This window comes from Apodemus sylvaticus, chromosome 1, assembly GCF_947179515.1.
Source record: "Apodemus sylvaticus chromosome 1, mApoSyl1.1, whole genome shotgun sequence".
Classification (NCBI taxonomy): Eukaryota; Metazoa; Chordata; class Mammalia; order Rodentia; family Muridae; genus Apodemus; species Apodemus sylvaticus.
Window position 1 is genome coordinate 198,718,325 of NC_067472.1, and position 21,963 is coordinate 198,740,287.

At 38.9% G+C, this 21,963-nt stretch overlaps 1 protein-coding gene across 12 annotated transcripts in view; it reads left to right on the top strand.

Moving 5' to 3' along the window:
* The window catches only part of LOC127674881 (zinc finger protein basonuclin-2-like), a 141,735-nt gene that overhangs the window by 24,831 nt on the left and 94,941 nt on the right, over positions 1 to 21,963 (top strand). For 11 of the 12 annotated variants that reach the window (XR_007975397.1, XR_007975403.1, XR_007975402.1 and 8 more), the window contains exon 2: positions 4,453 to 4,541. The exons of the other annotated variant lie outside the window; for it this stretch is intronic. Coding sequence is in view for 6 of the 11 variants with exons in the window: in XM_052170728.1 (XP_052026688.1) it covers positions 4,518 to 4,541 (24 nt within the window). In the remaining 5 variants the exon portion in view is untranslated. The remainder of the gene's footprint in view (positions 1 to 4,452; positions 4,542 to 21,963) is intronic. 12 annotated transcript variants of the gene reach the window in all.

Consider the following 21,963-nt stretch of genomic DNA (forward strand, 5'->3'; position numbering starts at 1 on the left):
CTATTCAACATGACAGGCACTTGCCGAAGTCACAGCTAATATATTTGCACTCTAACAGGCCCCAATGCTGGGTCTCCTTGAGTACTTTGGCTAAGATACGAGTGATGTCTATGCTTTTTTTTCCTTGAGAAAAATCTCTAATGCAGAAGACAACCATTTTATTTTAGATATTAAGCAGGTATGTGGTGTGGCATGAGTGCTTGAGAAAAGAAAATGATGCATTAGCTGTGAACTCCCCATTGTATGTCTTGTGTATTAGTAGTTGATGATATTGAAACAGAGGAAAACTTTTATGGGCTGATTTACTTACACAGTGATAATTCAGACTTGATCCAGAAGCACAGATAGGGAGGGGGTTTCCATAGACATGAACTTCCAGGCAACTGTCTGGAAAGTACACAGTATGGGATGATTCTTCCATTTCAGATGATGTGCAATCGGGAAGTAGTTTTCCTACTTCCTACACTTTCCTACAGTTTTTTAAACCAAAGAAGGTATCTTAGAGTAATTTAGCTTAAAAAAATGTTCTTCAGGTCACTTCTTTTTGATATGTAGTTGATTTCCCCTATAGCAAGATTTACTTTTTGGAAGTCAACTTGAACTTCTGTATTAAGTATTTTAGTTTAGTTAATAATTATTGGATTCTTTTGAGATTCCTAGCACAGTTTGTTAGTGTATAGCTTTGGAAAACAGTGTATGTCATAGTCCTCCACAGTGACATGATCATTTTTCTTACAATCTTTGAACAGTGTGGTCATAAAATAATCCTTGTGCTAGAAAATACAAGAGGAAGAAGAAATACATGCGTAGAGGCTATGCTTTGGGTTTCAGTGTCTCTTCTTCATATTCATGTATTTGTAGGGGGGTGGTCCTACTCAGAAGTTTAATCAGATTAAACAGATCCCTGTTTATTTTTTTATTTTTTATTTTTTTAAGATCCCTGTTTATAAACTCTTTAGAGGGATGAAGAAATAAGCAACAACTCGATTTCAGATACTTATTTTTCAACATACAGCTATCTCTTAGAACAGTTTCTTACTTTTTTTAAAAAAGTACTTATGTTTTGCTGTATCAGAAAGAAGAGAAAAAATCTTAGAAACATATTAAGCATATGATTAAATTGAAAGGGTTCTGAAGAATCCTTTAGAATCTGTTTTCTTTGTGCAGGTACCAGATGTTGATGTTGGCAGCACTTAAGAGGGTCACAGGACATTTAAAATCACTAGGCTGTGGTGAATAAAATTGCAGGTCTGTTGCACTGAAAATTATTTAAAACTTGTGTTTGTTTACTCAGTGGTAAGTAGTACAAAAAGTATTTTTTTCTATATGAGTGTGTTTTAAACAGGTACCTTTGACATACATATATGATCAATGAAAATGTTTAAAACACATTTGTGTCCCAGGGGCTCCTATCACTGCAGGCCACTGGTTCCGTTGAAGTCCATTTTCACATGTGCAGAGCTGATCACGCTGCACTTGACCTTCCTTGTAAGTTATTTGTTTCATGTACTAGAGGGCTAAGGCTACATAGCTGTGCAAGAAGGGGGAAAAGGCGTACGTGCTACACTTAGGTAGTATTTCCTTAGTGTTCTCTGACAGTAATTTTGAGAAGTAAAGAGGACTTTTTATGCCCACCCCCACTTTTGGGACTGAGCTAAGTTTCTCATTGATCAAATAATTAAGAGTTTATAGTTTCAATGCTAAAATAGAAAGTAAAAAAAAATGGTTTTGAGGAACAAAACCAATTCCAACAGGGGGTACCTCTCTGTACTCACTGTAGATTCTTATTTATTCTTGTTTTATGGGTTTCATACTTGAGTAGTTAGGTTGCCTCCTTTCTTAGTTTTCCAAAGGAGTTTAATACATAGATCCTCCAGTTTGCCTTGTTTCTTTAGTTAGGAGTTTGAACCAATGCTGTAAGTGCAACGAAATCCATTTCTTCTAGTCTGTGTTATCTATCTTATTACTGTCCATCACGATAGTATTCCACCTTTCTGTGGGAAGGGAAGTATTTTGAATAGTCTGTCAGAGGAAATGGCTAGGAGGAAAAGCAGATCTCAGCAGCTCTCATTTCTGGGATTACGGCTGACTTCTTCTTTTTTAGCACACCTTTCAGGTTGTGTATAATTATACAGAGTGGAAATAAGAAAAATAGTATGTATGATGAAGTTAATTTTTATACACCAAAGAAGTCCAGATGTTGCCTGTTCTGTTTGTAGATCCTGGTGCCTTGGTTTCATTCAATGACAAAGAGAGGTGTGGTGTTATTTGTGCTCTCATGTCGCTAAACCTCAGGAACATGCCAGGACATTTAGATTGAATTGTTATGTGAACATCACTGAATAGTCTTCACAGTCCTAGATGGTGTGGCCTATTCCTTAAGGTTATGTGATACATTATCTTGCTCCTAAGTCACAAGACTATACAGCATATTTCTGTTCTGCATATTGTAGTCAACCGGAACAGATATTTTTATATTTAAAAACATCTGAACACAGAAAAGATACAAAAAGAACACAGTAGAAATGCTGAAAATCAAGCATACATAGGGTGCACTTCTATGAGTGGAGTTTACAAACCTAAAGCCGTGGGTAGTTGGTGAGTGAATGGTGTGTGACTTTGAGGACCTGGGGCATTATAACAAACTATGGTAGACTTTGTAAGCCCTCTGCACTTAGTTCTGTTTTTTTAATTAGTTGTATTCTTTATTTACATTTCAAATGTTGTCCCCATTCCTGGTTCTGCTTTCCCCCAAAACTCCCTAACCCTTCCCCCCTCCCCCTGCTCACCAACCACACACTCCCTCTTCCCTGTCCTGGCATTCCCCCTATACTAGGGCATCTCGCCTTCTCAGGACCAAGGGCTCTTCTCCCTTTGGTGTCCAACAAGCCATCCTCAGCTACATATGCATCTGGAGCCCTGGGTCCCTCCATGTGTACTCTTTGGTTGGTGGTTTAGTCCCTGGGAGCTCTGGGAGTACTGGGTAGTTCTTTAGTTACTGAATCTTTGCATTTTATAAAACTTATTTTTAAATGTTTGAATCTTATACTTAGATTAATATATGGATACATTGTACAAGATTATTTGACTGTTGTCAAGACATTTTTCATTTAAAATCTTTTTCTGATTAAAAACTAATATAAGAGCTGAAGTCTAAACAATGTCAGGATCATATCTTGTCAGCCTGGAAAGTGGTCCGTGGGTGTGACAAGATGGAGATGCCCATTTGCTTAGCACCGTCTCTCAAGCCCTTCTGAGGACTGCCTCCTCCTCAGGCACAAATGTGTCTGTAGTAGTTTTTCTGGTTTCTCTCTTCTTCTTCTTCTTCTTCTTTTTAATCATAGATTTATTTGTAAGCAGATAATTTACCATCAATATTTTGCTCCAACAATAAGGCCTTTGTTTTCTTGTCCTTCAGTTTCTTTTTTTTCTTTTTCAACTATGTGTACATTAGATCATTTTATAAAAATTGCTTCATGTCAGTCTGGGACCACCGTGTTCTCATGGTCCATTGTCAAATGAAGCATTGTCTGAACAAGCTAGCTGTCACACACAGCCATTTGATGTTTAGATTGGTAGTGTATATAGCCACAGATCCTATATCCATAGGGTTTCTGATCACCAAGGACAGAATGTTTTAAACTGATGTATTTTAACTTACCATTACTGTGATTATTACGACATAGGTCTTTTATACATTATATACATACATATGTATCTATAAATTTATTATATTTACTTGTATTTATATTGCTAATCACTGTACTTATGGAAAGGAAACAGACTTACATGGTAGGCAGCATTGAGGGGGAATTTTAGAATGCCTTTGTCACGTCTGTAGTTTAGTGGAGTATGTAAAATAAACAATGCCTACTGTGTGATGAACACCAAAGAGCTAATCAATTTTGGATATTACTCCTGGTTAGAACTCATGTAAGCTGTCCTGTATTATTGTTACTTGGAAAGATGTGTAGAAGCCTAATGTTTTGAGTGGGTAAATTTGTTTTGTAACCTGTGAAATGTGTTCCTGGGGATAGTGCATCTAACCTCTGAACTTTCCACTCATTGTCTATGCAGTGAGGATTCCAATAATGCTTTTCTTTTGGATGATATGAGGATATAGGAATACCTTTTGTAAATTTATATGCAGTTTGCTAATTTATTAAGGTATTCTTGCCAAATGACCTAAATTATAAGGAGGGTGATTTGGATCAAGTCCCTGAGCTCACTGTCTAGAGTCAGATTACATTTGTCCATTCTACTTGGAAGAGGTGGGGGGGCATCAAAGATGTATGGTTTTAATCTTATTTTTGTTAGAGGCTATGACTACTCTAACTCCCATAGCTTCAATTAAAAAACTTGAAAATAGTTCATTTTCTAGTCTAATTACTTGGCAGAAATTTAGAATAGCAAGAAACTAGTAACAACCAAACCTTTCCTTTGCACTTACAGATCAACAGAAGAGATTCTTGTGTCCTAGAAACCAAAGAAAGAGTCAGCAAGAATGCCCAGGGTGAATGATGGATTGCAGAGCCTGGCTGGTAATTACTTTCACTGAGCTAAAACATTAACTTGATACATGGGAGCAAGGCCAGATGAAAATCGGGAGGTGGACCTCTTCCTCCCCATGGAATGCCCATACTTGCCATTGTGGAGGTAGTTGTTTCTTTGGTGGGAGAGTCCAGCTCAGCTTCCTTTCCCGAGGCTCAGCATGGATTTTCATCTACCACCCCGGTAGACAAGGAGTGGTACCTTTGTTGTGGCCATTGTAATGATAGGTGTTTAAGTCAGTCTGCTTTCTGAGATGGCAAGAACTCACAGTTTCTCAAGACTTTTCAGTAGGATACCCGATATTAACAGAGATTTTCTCCTCTTGGGGTTCAGCTTTTTTGTAATTTTTTTTTCATAATGTGGGCTCTGGAACCCACATGGTTGATAAGCATTTTAGCATTAACTTAGCTTTTGGATTTTTGTAACATGGCTACTGAACAGATTCCTTACACTGAGCTAGAGAATACTGTTCTCTTCAGAAGAGCCAGGGGATATTTTTAATGACATATAATAGTTATTAATACTTCACTACTTTGCTATCTAGGAGAGATTGTGATGTGCTTATGACACCATGTGTGTTTTCATTCATGCATGGTTTCAGATGGCCATAGAATGTAAAGTATGTGAGAACTCACTCAGTGCCACTGTGCACTCCGTGACTACCGTCTCAGCATACAGTACACTTGAACTTGAATTTTCTGAGTTCAAGTTGATTATTACCTCATGGGAATAATAGTTATTGTTTTGAGAGGCTTAGAGTATATTAGATCTTAAAATCTATACTAAAGATAGAAATGTCACTAGATCATGAACTCTCCGTATTGTTTCTTTTATTTTAATCATGCTCCATTTCTCCAACCACCATGTTTTGTGCTGGTCAGGAAGTTCTCTGTTGTGTGCCATATTGTTGAAAGTCTAACTTTCTGATATCAGAGTCCATGGTTTCTTGCATCTGCCGAACAGGCTGACCTGAACATCTATTGCCATGCTAGCCACAATGGGGTACTTACTAAACTAGCCGGCAATTGTGGGCATGCACTACAGACAGTGAAAAGGATGCTTATCAGTCCTGTTGTTTTTGACATCCATGGAGAGCCAGAAAGGCAGATAATGGATATTGAATTTACAGATGCTCTAATTCTAATGTTAGATTGTGTTTTGTGTATTTATGAGTTAGTTATATTTCTGACATATAAACATTTATCACATGTGATTTTACAGATATATTCTCTTGCAACAGACATTCTGTGGAAGCATGATTTTGTTGTTGAAACATCTACCATACTTTGCTTTCTTAGACATCTGAATTGAAGGTGTACTATTTTGAGTATCTATAAATACTCAGTCTAGCTAGCATAAGCGTTTAAGTTGAAAGGCTTCAGTTATAAAAAGATTCCTTTAAAGAGCTGATTTTTGTGGAATTTTTAAGTAACATGAGAATATTATTGATAAAAGGAACTTTTATTAAACACTGTTAGTTTTTGTGGGATGTACTTGTTGACAAATAGATTAGACTACAAATCAACCAACCAACCAACCAACCAACCAACCAACCAACCAATCAAAAATACCATGATCCTTAGCAAGGCAACACAGACCCAGAAAGGCAAGCATGATATGTACTCACTTGTAAGTGGATATTAGTTGTTAAGGATAATCATACTGCAAGTCACAAACCCAGAGAGGGTAAGTAACAAGGAGAGAGGACTGTGGTGGGCGTGGGTACGTGGATCTTCTAGAAAGGGAAAACAGAATTTGTAGGTGGACCAGGGGCAGGTAGGAATAGGAACAGGATTGACACTATTTTTCAAGGAAAGGAAAAGTTGCCTAATCAAGAAAGGACAGTTCATTTATCAAATACATACATACATACATACATACATACATACATACATACATACATATATACATACATCATGCAAAATTCATTGACTGATCTAAATCCCTATATTCTTCCCCCAACCCTAATTCCCCATAGCCAAGACTTACTACAGAGAGGAGTGGGCCATACTGGAAAGTATAAAATTAATGATAACATAGACTATTGTTCTGATTGCTTTTGTTGGCTGAGAAATTCAGCTTTTTAAAAGCTGGGTTGAGTCTTACAGTAGGAAAATAGTTCCCTGTTCTCTGATCTTTCTGTTATGTAATGGTAAAGTGTTTTCTTATCCACCGCTGGATAATGATGCAACTGTCTCTTTTACTTCCACAGAACAACCCCTTCACAGTTTTCAAATAGATACTTAAAAATAATCGAGGCAAATACTTGTACCTAATGTGAAAACACTGATGCCTATGCCTGCCCTGTCTTTCCTGGGGGCATGGTGTAGACTAGGAGCATGAAAGCCCTAGCTCTCAACAAAGAGAGAGATGCCTCATGATTTTAGTCATGGAGATGAACAGCCTTGAGAGTAGACACTGGACCAAGTTTTCTCCAGTGCTTCCTGAGAGGAACTGTGCTAGGAGAGGGTAGTGATTACTTCCTATCTGAAATTTAGAAAATTAACTGCTTGCAATAAGGCTGTGGAGCTCAAAAAGGCAATGAGGCAGCCCTACCTTCTGAGGGAGACTCTTACCACAGTAAGAGGCCGAAGCTGTGATGGATACCCAACACTGGGCATCACCTCTGACCTACTGTTTTATTATCTTACGTTCCCTTCCTGGAATTCGCATCCTCGATGCAGAAGCTACAGAGCTACCATCAGCTTATGCTGGGTCTGCCTGCCATTGTGAATTCTGACTCAAAACGGAACATATGTATTCCTCCTTCTTCTCTTCTGTCTTTAGGTTGCTGGCCAGAGCTAAATATGCTTTCTCTAGTCCTTTAGGTCTCCTTTTCTTTAAAGCTTTTGTGTCTTCCCTGTAGCTGTTATCTGCCAGGTGGCTGATCTCCATGTTGGCTTAACTCAAACCCTTCCCTGTTCAATTCTGTGACAGCTGCTGAGGTTTACAGCTTACCTGCTTTCAAGTTTCTCTTTTCAATTTTAGTAAAATTGTCTTTGAACATCTAAGAACAAGAAGTCACACCATGCATTCCATTTCTGTAGAATTTATTTATTTATTTATTTATTTGTTTATTTATTTATTGTTGCAATACTTGGTTGGCAAGCTCTCCTTTCTGGTGAGATGGCGAAGTAGACAGAGTTTTCCCCACATGGAAGCCCACTGATGGTGAAGTTGCCTTATGAACTGCCTTGATTTTACTTCTTGTGTCATCTTCATGGAAGATGTGTTAGAGTAAACCGTTATTATGTCTCCTGCTGCTTACAAACTGAGTCTCTTTTTCTCGGTCATCTTACTTCTGCTTTGGGTTGTTATGATGACAGAGGAAGAAGCATGTTTTGAGAAACATGAAAAGCCATTGTCATTCTGAGAGCAGTTAGTTAGTTTTCATTGTGTTCCTTTAGCCTGCCGTGTTTGCTTTAGAGTCTGAGTTTGGTGACAGTTCTGTTATTATATTAAAGATGTTTCCTGCCATACATTTTCCATTTCAGTTACGAAAACTCACTTTATTTCCTAAGATGAATTATAATTAGGATTGTTTGGTACTGAGACTCTTTTCCTCACTTAATACCCCTAATGAGATACAAATGTTCTAAATGTCCTTATGAGCGGATTATATTTAGAGAGGAATCCACTTATTTTAGTTAACTAATCCCTTTGCTCCTGTGTCACACATCCTTATTAGGCCCTCACGTTCCTGCTCCTTATGGAATTCTTGTGAGATCAGACCTCTGCAAGCAGTATGATTAACTTTCAGGGTCAGAGGTATTGAAAATGTCAGTGGAATTTGTTGATGCTCCATACCTTGTTGTAACAGCACTCTTCTTAGACACATTTATGATAAATACAAGACTTTTTCTAGTCTTACAAAGTGAATTTTATTAGTGATTTTCTTGTATTTATGTCAGTTTTCCATAGAAGAAAATAATGGACTTATTTTGAATTTTTTTCACTCTGTTCTCCTGCCACCCTTAGCATCTTGGAATGGTTTTTCTAACTCAGTGGGTCATTGTTTGTTGTACTTGATGTCCCAGGAGAGCAAACTGTGTGTGGTGTTGAACATCACTAAGTGATATCTGTGCAATATCTAGGGATCAGTACTGGGTACCCTTCCTGATGACTGTGTTTATTTTGTACAGAAAGCAGAGAGAAATAGCATTTTGAACAGCTTGATTTGTGAAGTTGCTTTTTGAGTTCAAATCCTGGCTTTATTGCTTACTGTTGGCCTATCTGTAGATGAATTATTGGACTTCCTTATTCTCTGGCATTCTGCTATACATACAGGTGATTATAATGCCACTTGCCTTGTGGGTGGCTACGAGGATTCTGTGAGCACATTAGAGAATAGTACCAGTTGCAGTCGCTGTGTATATTTGTATGATAGTGTCTGGTTGGATTTCTACAAGTATTGTCTAATATTATTCTCTCTTGGTCCATTCAACCAATGAAAAAATATTACTTTGTAAAAGGAATGTCATAAAAACATAATAGTACCTATAATTTTGTTACTGGTATCAGAGTTGGAATTGTAGGACAAATTTCTTCTCATCTATTAATCTAGATGGAATTGCGTCTTCAGGGACCTCCCCACTTCTTTGATTATTATAAGATGTAGGAAGGTACTCAAGTCCTATTTCTTAAATCTGTGGTGATTCAGTTCATTCATTTTAAAATTACTTTAAGTGTAATTGTTTCTTCTTTTACATGACTCTGGCTTTTACTTGCCATGGTTAATTAACACCAGTTCCCTATCAGTATAGTCTAATTATATCAGAAGTCATGTTAATGAGTTATGATTCACTGTATTAGTGGTGTTAGTTCTTTCTGTTGTTTTATGAGCAGACAGGCATGTAGTTATGTTGTCCCCTTGTCTTTGATAAACTCATGTGACAGGTCAAAAGAAGTGATAATAGAAAAGAAATCTGTCAAGAAAGCTCAAAGTGAAGCAAAGAAAAAGTATTCACACTGAAAATAAGATTTGAACTAATTATAAACAGGATTCCTGGAACAGGGTAACTGACCAAGGGCACATCACGCCTCATACTGGTGTCAGAACTGTGTGGAGTTGGGAAAGCAAAGAATTCATCAAGGCACAGAAGAGCTACCTAGTGAGCACTATGCACTATTCAATATAGTGTTCTTGTTTGTAAATTAAACAACACACCTTGAAAGTACCCCTATGTGATAGAGAAAATAACGTCTATTCTCCTGCCTGTTATTGGCAATATTTTTCTCACCCCTGTAGTTTAGTCTTTTTCCGGATGTGATACAAATGTAAATCATACAGTGTGTATTTGTAAGTGTGGTGGTTTCATTTGAGATTCATGTCTGTTGTTGCATGTAAGAACCTATGGGGTTTAAGCCAAACTGTAAGACTTGCCTGAAGATAGAGTAGGGAGGGCTCTTATTGTAACCTGGCTAGGCTCTGGTCGGGAGTACACATTCAACATTCAGCCTGAGTCCTGGCTTCAAGAATCCTGTGGGAGCTGAAACATGTCTCAGCTGAGGCCCTTAGGAGCTGCCACAGGTGGTGGGGGGGACTGACCTAGTGTGGTGAGGAGAGAGGATTATCCAGAGGTGAAGTCCAGCAGGCTATGGAGCATGTGAGGAAGTTAATTTCTCCCATTGTTCTCTGCTCTTTGCCTAAACTACTTCTCTGGCATTAGTTTTCTGATTTTGCTTCATTAAATGGCTCCTTTTCTTTCCATTCCACCTCGTCACCACAGGAATGTGTTTCCAGTACTGGTACCACACTTTGGATCACTCCTGTTGTTAAATCAGGCATCATGTTTATAGGGACCAATCTTTGCTGCCTTCTGGCGATGGCAATGCCATTGTGCTCCTGAATTCACACTGTTGTACATGTGGGGAAGGGGCTTGTGCGACCTTGTGAAGAGTTGTTGGCAGTTAATGGTTGCTAGAAGAGGAAGAATCATTTTTCTCATAATTATAGCCATTGCCAAATTGCCCATGCTTCAATAAATAACCACTAACTCATGCCCCTGCAAGCAACCTTGATTAAATTGAGTTGGTCACAGAAAGAGACAAAGAAAAAAAGAGAGGAAAGGAAAGAAAAGGAAGAAGGATATGAAAATGGGAGAAATGAGAATGAGGGGGCTCAGTGTTGAGAGATGATAATGGGGTTAAAATGACTAAAATTCAATATAACGCATGTATAAAGTTGTTAAAGAATAATGAAAAGGGACCTATCTCAGTTTATCTGAAGTTTTCCATTGCTTCCCACAGGGAACAACAGCATAAATGTCACTGAGATGTTGGTGAATTGGGGGCCCCTTAGAGCTGCAAGTCAAGGGTTCGGTAGTCCCAAACCAGTTATAGGCTCTTTTGTAAAGATCTTGGTAAATCTTCTACCAATTGGGATTCTATGGATTTTTTTTTAACCTTTATTTTTAGTACTGGGGAATCAAACCCAGAGTTCATCATATAGTCATGCATTTTCCAAGTGTCCATCAACTGATACATACTCCCTGTTCCTGGGACCATATTTTTAAAGGTACAGTACACAAACTAGATTGAACTCTGTGGCAAAGACATAATGAAGTAATGAAGCATTGGTAATTCTTGGGCCATGATCAACTAACTCATCCTTTGTGGAATCCTCATCAGCAGACTCCTGAAGCTGCATCAAGCTAAGTAGGAGATTCTAGCTTGATTAATAGTTGTCTGTCTGTGGCATAGGGGGTAAAGTACTCTAAGAAGTGGTATTCAGAATAGCTGTACGTCCCACAAATACATTTACCAAAAGGTAGTTTGTTCATATAAATACTCATGCTGGAAAGATACTATCATTAATTACAAAATAATAACTAGAGTTACAGCTGAAGTACATTTTATCCTTAGGGATAGGTCCATCAGAGAAAAGACGGTTTCTTGTCTGTTATAGGCAGGAAACTGAGGCAAGGGCAATTTAGCCTGAGGTCTGATCGCTGGTGGTAGGGGAACAGAGACTCACACTCAGGCAGTCTGCTTGAGACTCTGTATTCTGCTGTGTATATGTGTGGCCTTCGGAGTTCTAGCATATTAGTGAGTGCCTGAAGGACGCTCAGGAAACTCATTGTGTGTCCTTCATTTTAAGAGCAAGGTCTTCAGGAGACTTTAAGATGACCATGGTGTCTTGGAGTAAACTCGATTCTCCTGCCAGAGGTCCTGGTCGCTGAAGGAGGTGTTAGGTTGGCTTGTTGCTGGTCTCATGTCAGGGGACAGAGAGATGCCGCTCATCTAGGAAGACTCACGAAATTGGCGTTCCTTTCCATTCTATGCCTTGGCCCTGACCCTCTCTTGCCTGGGAATACGTTAATTTGTTCTCTTCCTGTGCTCTCTGCCATTTATTTTTCCCAGGGAGCCTGGAATCCCCATTATCTTTTCTAGGCTGCCCTCTCTATTTGCTTGACCTATCCACCAGGTCTATGTATGTAAAGTACTGTTCTAGCTGCTGCCAGATACCCATGCTCCTGGCTTGCTTTCTATTGTGTTAAACATCGCTTGTGGGCACTTGTGGGGGAAGGCCTTCCTTGGCTTACACATTCCAGATCACTGTCCATCACTGACGATGTCAGAGCAGGAGCTCCAGCAGGAACAGAGATGGGAACCTCAGCAGAACGACACTTCCTGCTTGCTCCCAGGCCCATGTTCAGTTACCTTTCTCATACCTCCCAGGACCACCTGCCTACAGATAGCACTGCCCGCTGTGGTCTGGGCCTTCCATGTAGCTCAACCCCCAAGAAGCTGTCACATAGACATGCCTACAAACCAAACTGATAGGAGTCATTCAGTTCATTCTTCCCCAGTGACTAGTGTGTGTCAAGCTGACAAAAGCCAACCCGCATGCCAGGTATGAAGGAGAATACCATTGCATTATATTCACTAGTCGCTGACTTTTTCCTCCATATTTTTTATAATTAAGAATGTCCTTCTCAATTTCAACTCAAAATACCTGAAAAGAGTCCTTGTTTAGTTAAGAGAGAGTAAATTTCCCCAGGTAAGTTCCCATATGTTTTCTGTAAAAACCAGCACACACTTTCTTTGTATTTCACCCCCGTCGATGAGAGTCTTAGAACAGTAATCAGCCAGGATAGGCCACTCAGCTCCCGTTGCCTTGCATTTTGTTGGGCAATTTTAGCTCTTTTTTTTTTTTTTTTTTTTTGGTGCTATTCAGAAGAGTCTGCTTCTTGTCACAGCACTGGCATCCCAGGTTCTGTGATCCTTTTCTTTGCAGGTCCTGGAGCAGTTGAACTGTAGGTCTGCTCACCTAAGTAGGTACAATGGTACAAGATGCTCGGGAGGGGGGTGTGTGGTTCCATTCCGATTCCGGTTCTGGTTCCGGGAAGGCCTGGTAGTGTGTGCACATGGCCACTGCTTTTGTAAGGTTGGCATGTGTGTGTTTATATCCCCCCTGGCCTCTGTTCTTCCCTTCCCTTCTAGAGCCTTTCCCTCCTTTTGTTGGCCCTTTACTCCCTACTTGGGGCTTTGTGCGTGCTAAGTGTGCACACAACTGTCTATGTGTAGCAATAGCCCTGCATGCTTTCTCTTACAGCTTTTTATGGTTTATCCAAGGAGTGGCTAAAGGACCTGGTAAACGTATGCTCCTTCCCTCTGCCTCTTCCTTCTCTTCCCTCTTGCTCCCCTCTCTTCCTTCTTTCCTCCTCCTTCCCTCTTCCTTTGCATCCATTTAGTTCCATCTCTGGCTCAAGAATGTGTTCTTGAATAGCTCCTTCAAGAAGTAAACAGTGCGAACCTTAGTGCATCTTAGTTCATGACGCATTTATGTGTTTGTGGCCCAAATCCTTCCATGTGTGATATTACCTTCTTAGAATAATTAAGGCCTTCATGAAATACAGAATAGCTGTGTGCCCTGTCAGATAGGATGTGAAGGCCCTGTGGAATCCTTTGCTAGTGGGATACTTTAAGGCACGTTTGCACTACACTGAAGGCTTAAGTATGGGCACAAGTTTAACCTTATCTATTAGGTTAATGGGTTCAGCACAGTTTGTTTAAGGTCCTAGGCCTTTCTGTGAACTGAAAACCTGCTCTTTCCCCCCCAAAAGTCCGCACTGTAGAAGTGCGGATTCTGTGCTAACGTCCAGCTCTCACCGTTCAGACATTAAATACATTGTTTTCATTTCACCGTCCTTTGCAGCTGCTTCCCCTTTGAATGTCTTTTGAATCCTGAGTTGTAGTGGCTGTAGCTGGAGGGCTGGGGTTGGTTGGTGGTGTATTTTTATCCCTGCTCAGAGCCCTTTCTTGGCGTGTTACCTTGCTGCTCAGGTCGCCTTCAGTTTCTCTACAGGACAGTCTTCTTGGGGTTGGAGACTTCAAAGAAAATCTTCTGACAGTGTCGTTGCTCTTCGTTGGGCAAACTCCTCAGCTGTGTAGCCAGAGCCTCTTTTGAGTGTAGGGCAGCTTACCTGTGTGCATTCACTTTTCTCTGATAGTCTTTACCTGTTTGGTACCAGGCTTAGTGTTCCCTAGTTTCTTAATCTTGTCCTTTCCTTATCACAATTGTTCCTTTAGTAGAGTTGCTAGTATATTTATGTACTGCTCTGAACTAGGTTTTAAAGTCCTGGAAGAACTTTAACCAGGTATGGTAGAGGCACTGTATAGACCTTTTATGGTGATATATACCTGCAGATTCCATGCCGAGAGGTAGAACAGGTTACCCTCATTCACAGGATAACCTAATTTAAGGTTACCTTCAGCTATACAGTGAGTTCAAGACCACCCTGGCTATTTGAGGCCCTGCATCAAAACAAACACTTGCAATAAAGATTTTATACATTTAAAAGGATTTTAATATTTCTGTCTGGAAAGATTACCAATATTCTTTTGGCTAATTGTGTTGTCAACTAATATTAGTTAAGACTGATCTAATTTAAATATGAATTTGATGTTTGAATTTAATATTTTAAGGCAGCATGGAAAGAAGGTGAATGGTATAGTGACTTCAATAGAGGCTGAATTTATGAATGAATTTTAAATTTGGGTTTGTTGTATAGACACTGTGATCAAGTGCTAAGTAAGTAATGTGAATGATATTGTTTAAAGCTTTTCCCAAACAGATCTTAAATCTTAATCAATATCCAACTGTCTGAAATGTAAAATTGTTTCAGTAGACCAACTGAGCTATGGGTAAATGTGTAGAAATCTTGGAGAATGCAAAAGTGCAGGCTTAGATATGATACAAGTGTAAGCCATTATGATTTACATAATTTATCTCCTCAGTATAAATATTGTACTTGTAAAGTTAAAAGTGCTGTCCTGGAAATCAGATTTTGGTTGTCTTGAGTATTTGTGGGCCTGGCGGAGGTTTTAGGGTTATGTTTGTGTTTAGATTAAATTTGAATTGTAAGTTAAGATTTATGGTGAACAGTATGTAGAAAATATTATTTGCTTTTTCAGAGCTTATGAGTAAAAGCAACATCCGAATTTAATGTTTGAGAACCAACCAAATTCAAGAAATATGATACAATTCTATTTTAATTGTTTCCCTTACTTGTTCCTAACTTCTGATCATTTACGGTTTATGTGTTTATGATATTAACATATTTAGTACCCTGTCACTGGTTACATTTAAGTTTCTGTAGTCATACTTTCAGGATTTTTTTTCTCTTAAGACAGGAATAATATGAGACCTCTGTTTGCCCAGAGTCCTAGATGATTGTATTCTGATTTTGTTCATTACATGAGATATGCTCACATGGTTTGCTTCTGAATAAATCCTTTTAAGAATTAGTCAGTCTTTTCCCTGAAATGCACCTTTTACCTATTCATCCATTCCTATATGAATCTTGTGTCTCCCTCTCCCTCCCTTTTTTCCTCCCTCTTCCCCTCCCCCTCTCAAATATTGGTCATAGGCTTGCTGTAGCTCTAGGGTAAAGGCTGTCCTTGGATCAGAAATCCGTAAAACAAAACAACAGCAAAAAATGATACTGCTTGGTAAGAACTACGGCTGTGAATAAAACAGAGACATTGTGTGTGCTTAGGTCACTGTGAATGAAGCTGAGGAGAGAAATAAAGGAGATAGTCACCAGTCTACACACTATGGACCTGTCTACACAGACAGGGTGCAGTCTAAAGACTTCCAGGAGGAAACGGCACCTCTGCCTCCATATTCTTTAGTTAGCTAGATGTAAGTTCCAGAAAAGTGAAAATTGACACACCGTTAAAACTCAAGGCAACCAAAGCTCCATGTCCTCAACCAGAGCTCTCATTTTAGGTCAGGAAAGGCTTTGCTCTGCATCTTACCTGATGAGAAGATGAGAATGTGTTCTTTGAGATCCTTTCCTCCACAACAGAAATAAGTGTTTGTTTTAGAAAATTTGAATTGGATATTTTTGACCATCAGTCTCTAAGATGCCTTGTTGATAGAGCAAATTTAAAAATGAATCTCTATTGAATCTGGACAAATAAACCACAGTTTGAAGCTCCAAAAGAAATGCATACCATTAACTGTCATCTTTCAATATTAGTTTTCTCTGAATGTATGTGGTCATAAATCTTTCTTTATGTTTCTGTCTATTGGTAATTTCATACAAATGGAATTGTCTGTTATTTTGCATTAATCTTCTTTCATTTGCATACCATTTTTAAGCATCATTCACAACATATCTCTACATAACTGTGGATAATTATGTAACTTCAATATGGGGGTTGCAGTAAATTTGGCCAAAGCAGAAGACCCTGAATATACAGCAACAAAATCCCTGATGATTCAAAAGCAAACACGTGATGAGTTTATTGTGTGTTTGTGGTCTTGCTTGCACTGTGGTGCCCTGTCACTTCATTGCAGTCTGCATTCGGAAGCACAAGATTTGCAACGTCTTCTACAGTCCCTCACCCCCTGTGGACTCACCGGTGGCCTGACATACCTCAGCTCAGGACTGAAACTATCGTATGCAATTATTAAATTCAGTGCTTCTACGAAACCTTGAAGTTTCGACTTTTACAGAAACAGGATGGTTTAATTATGGTAACAAACACTTTTAGTATTTTTCTACCATCGTTTTTTTAGCATTTAAGTACAAATGAGTATTAATGAGCATTTGGGATTTTATTGTGTTAGAATGTTTGATTTCAAAATTGCTATTTGTTGGTGAGTCTTGGTGCACACTTGGGAGGTGGAGGCAGAACCAGGTGTGCAGTGTGCTTGTGAAGAGTTGGGAGGGGGTAAGACCCTGTCTTACCCACCCTTCCTCAACAGGAAATAGGCATCATGAGTAGCTTTTCTGAATTTCATGAAAAATTACTATGGCTTGGGGTAGAACAGAATTTCCAACCATTTCTAAGATCCTTACATCCTTACATCCTTACATCATGTTTTATCATGTATTATGTGAAGTGGCATCCTCAGCATTGGTCATTATAAATCAAAGACCACCTCTCTCTGAAGAAGTTTAATCTCTGCATCCTGCAGTAGCCAAGATTTAATTCCCTATGTAAAAATAAGCATCAACAAAAAACCATGTCCATCTTTGTATGCAAATTTCAATCAATAAATGAACACATTTGTATATGTGCATATATATATATATATGCATCAAAGAATCTTTTAAATAATTTTATTATTGCTTTCAATATGCATCTTATGCGTCTGTACACTTAGAATTATATAAAAATGTTTTCATAGAAAATGAATTGTGAGTAGAAAAAATTAGAAGCCTTGGCTGATGCCAATACTTTATTCTACCACCACATGCTACTATTCTATCAATATATCATATCTCCCTTATCTATTTATCAGTTGATGAACTAGATATATTTTAACATTTAAGCTAATTGGGGGAGTTGTGCAGAATAAAATGAGGAAGGATTGAAGTTCTCAGAACCTCAGTTAAGAACCTTAGGAGCTTGAGAGTTTGTTAGGGTTGAGAGTGCTTGTGAGTAAATGCTGAGAGAACGCAGTGAGTGGCAGAGGTCTCATGTTGAAAACAGGATCACATGACCAGTCGACCTGTCAGACTCACCAGAGCGCTTAGTCTCCTTTCCTTCTCCATATACTGAGTAAATACTGAATCCAAATTGCTCGTTGTTCGTAGTTTGTTTGTAGTCTTAGAGTCAGTGTCTGCTCTATAGCCAACCTATTGCCTTAAATTCATGATTTCTGGGATTACTCTATCAGCAGACAGCAGCAGCAATATATTTTGTTTAGTCATTGGGTTTTTATTATTATAATAATACTGTCCCTAAAAGCAGGCAAAAGAATACACACACACACACACACACACACACACTCACACTCACACAAACACACACATACACACACGTACACACATACACACATAAACACACACAAACTCACACACACACAAACACACACACACACATATACACACATATCCCTATCCTCAGGGATCAGAAATCCTTAATATAATCTCATGGCTGTCTCACATTAAGACCTGCTTCCTTGTCCTCTCTTCTATTGTATGTGAAAGTTTCTGACATAATACAGGCTTAGTAAATTGTGACTTTTGCATTTTTATTTTAGGTTATTGATTTGACTACAGTAACTCAGATCAGTTTGATAATAACATTTTAAAACTGAAAATGATCTATATATTATGATAATATATCATTGCATCCTGTAGATGTATTTTTACATTTATCTGTCTCTGTGTGTGTGGGTGTGTGGTGGTGGTGATCTAAGGACAGTCTGTTGAGCTACTGCTTTCCTTTTTTTTTTATTCGATATAATTTATTTACATTTCAAATGATTTCCCTTTTCTAGCCCCCCCCACTCCCCGAAAGTCCCGTAAGCCCCCTTCTCTTCCCCTGTCCTCCCACCCACCCCTTCCCACTTCCCCGTTCTGGTTTTGCTGAATACTGTTTCACTGAGTCTTTCCAGAACCAGGGGCCACTCCTCCTCTCTGTTTGTACCTCATTTGATGTGTGGATTATGTTTTGGGTATTCCAGTTTTCTAGGTTAATATCCACTTATTAGTGAGTGCATACCATGATCCACCTTTTGAGTCTGGGTTACCTCACTTAGTATGATATTCTCTAGCTCCATCCATTTGCCTAAGAATTTCATGAATTCATTGTTTCTAATGGCTGAATAGTACTCCATTGTGAAGATTGAAGATCCAGAAATGAACCCACACACCTATGGCCACTTGATCCTCGACAAAGAGGCTGAAAACATCCAATGGAAAAAAGATAGCCTTTTCAACAAATGGTGCTGGTTCAACTGGAGGTCAGCATGCAGAAGAATGCGAATTGATCCATCCTTGTCTCCTTGTACTAAGCTCAAATCCAAATGGATCAAGGACCTCCACACAAAGCCAGACACTCTGAAGCTAATAGAAAAGAAACTGGGGAAGACCCTTGAGGACATTGGTACAGGGAGAAAGTTTCTGAACAGAACACCAATAGCATATGCTCTAAGAGCAAGAATTGACAAATGGGACCTCATAAAATTACAAAGTTTCTGTAAGGCAAAGGACACCATCAAGAGGACAAATCGGCAACCAACAAATTGGGAAAAGATCTTCACCAATCCTACATCAGATAGAGGGCTAATATCCAATATATATAAAGAACTCAAGAAGTTAGACTCCAGAAAACCAAACAACCCTATTAAAAAATGGGGTACAGAGTTAAACAAAGAATTCTCACCTGAAGAACTTCGGATGGCGGAGAAGCATCTTAAAAAATGCTCAACTTCATTAGTCATTAGGGAAATGCAAATCAAAACAACCCTAAGATTTCATCTTACACCAGTCAGAATGGCTAAGATTAAAAATTCAGGAGACAGCTGGTGTTGGAGAGGGTGTGGAGAAAGAGGAACACTCCTCCACTGCTGGTGGGGTTGCAAATTGGTACAGCCACTCTGGAAAGCAGTCTGGCGGTTCCTCCAAAAACTGGGCACCTCACTTCCAGAAGATCCTGCTATACCACTCCTGGGCATATACCCAGAAGACTCCCCACCATGTAATAAGGATACATGTTCTACTATGTTCATAGCAGCCCTATTTATAATTGCCAGATGCTGGAAAGAACCCAGGTATCCCTCAACAGAAGAGTGGATGCAAAAAATGTGGTATATCTACTGCTTTCCTTTTACTGTGTGGATTTCAGGCTGGTTAGCAAGCGCTTCTACCTGCCAAGCTGTCTATCTTAGGGCTTAGCTCCCAATGTCTGCATCTTTGTCTCAGAATATTGTTTTCATGACGCTTGAAATTCTGTGTAATATCCTTGCCTGGCTTCAGTACACCCTGAGGTCACGGCTTGTAGAGACTATAATTCCTCCTTCTAAGTCTTTATGATGTTACTCTTTAGAGAACAAACGTCCAATTCTTTCACTTTATTTTGCTCTTCCTCAGGTCTAGGTTTCCAGTTTTCTCACTCTCTCTCTTTTGTTTTTATATTGAAAGAATTTTTTTTAATTTTTTTATTCGATATAATTTATTTACATTTCAAATGATTTCCCCTTTTCCTTATCAGATCTTGTAGTCACTGTACTTACTAGAGACGTGGCAATTTGGACTTTTTGGATTTGAACAACTTCTGTTTGACAGCCGGGAGGGTGGAATAAAAAGACGCAGTTGGCTGTCATGCACATTATTTGTGTTTGCATATAAAGTGTATACTGTTAGAGGGAGCACAGGAGGGAAAGGCTGTTGTGGATAATCAGTCTCTGTGTAGCTTAAATTAAAGGAAATAGTGATGGATTGCTATGGAGATAAATATGATATATCACACAGGAAAAACTACATTAAAAGAACATTAAAGTTGGGACAGAAAGCAGTAAAAAGTGAAGAAATTCACTGCTAAGGTTGAAAAGTGATATCATTTACATCTCTGCTAATATGTAGACCTAACAGGAAGCATTAGGAAGTTGTGAGCATGCTCTGATTTGGAAGGAAGAAGGCTTGGACTTAACACACTACATTTAATATACAGTTTCATTGCCTGGATTTAATTAAAGTTCATCTCTGAATGATCATAGTCCATGGGGGAAAAGCTGTTCCTTTGACTAGAAGACTTTGGGGGTTTTAGAGTTTGGCTGTGGAGGGCCAGGTGGTAATTCTGCACCATTGCATTTCAATACCTGAGTCCTTAGCTTTAGTGTCATATAAGCCAAGGATTCTTTTTGGAAGGCTTAGCTTAATTTGTGCATTCTAGACATTGATTAACAATTAAATAATTTAATAATAGGTTTAGTAATATTAATGCCATTGTAACTTCTGGATCAAAGAATTTAGGTTGTATTCACTTCATGAGGGTGTGTTGCTCCAGGATACATCTAAAATTTTGCTTGAATATTTTGAGAAAATTAGGGTCCTGTGATAGAGCCCTTATTCAGAATCAAAGTCTAATCACATTTTGAATTTATAAAATCATATTATGACACTTGAAAACTTCTGATGACTTTGGATTTTTCCTTAAAGTTTGTCTGTTTATTATGTGCTTACCATATTAGGAGCAGAAATCCCTCCAAAGGCTCTGGACCAGCATAGAATGTATGCATGATAGATCTTGAATAATATAAAATGAACCCTTAGCTGCTTTTGTTCCTTCTTTATGTACAGAGGTCATTACCTTTCCTTAGATCAAGAGCTGGGATTGGATGTGTTACTTACCAAGACTCAGATGGCAGAGATGATGAATCCTGTGCTTCCTGGGACAGGCCCAGCTCCCTCCCTCTCTTCCCCTTTGTTTCCCCCTCCTCTGTCTTCCTTACTATTTCCCCTTTGCTCAGTTCCCACAGCCCTTCTTCCTGTTTACCTCCTCATCTCCTCTTAGTTCCTCACCTCCTCTCTTATGTTTGCTCCCATCCTTTTGTATGGGGGGGGGATTTTATGTTCTTCCATAGACATGTGCTTATCTGAGAAGGCAGAATCAACCCAACTATGAAATCGCTGAACCATGGAGAGCAATGTAGTTAGCGAATTTAGATACTCTTGGTCAGTGTCCTGCTACTATAGCAAACATCAGAGTTAGTCATATTAGAAGAAGGGTTTATTTGGGCTCATGGTTTCTGTTCCTGGTCACTTGGCTCTGTTGCTGTGGTTCTGTAGTAGCCTGTTATGTGTGGTATAGTAGAAAAGCTCTGTTCACCTCATGGAAGTGTAGAGAGTTAGGAAGAAGCTGAGATTCCAGTGTCCCTTCACAGGACACAGCATCAGGGAGTCTACATTCTCCCACTGGGGACCACCTACCAAATATTCCATCCCTCCCAGGACAACTATAGGTTGACCACCAAGACTTTACCATGTAGACTTTTGCAAACCTAAAATATTCAAACTGAAGTTATACAGAATCTTAAAAACTATGTCTGTTGTTTAGAAACAGAATTTGTTGTTTACTATTAGAGGTATTTTATTTATTTATTTATTTATTTTTTCCTTTTTTTAAAAATTTTTTTATTCGATATAATTTATTTACATTTCAAAT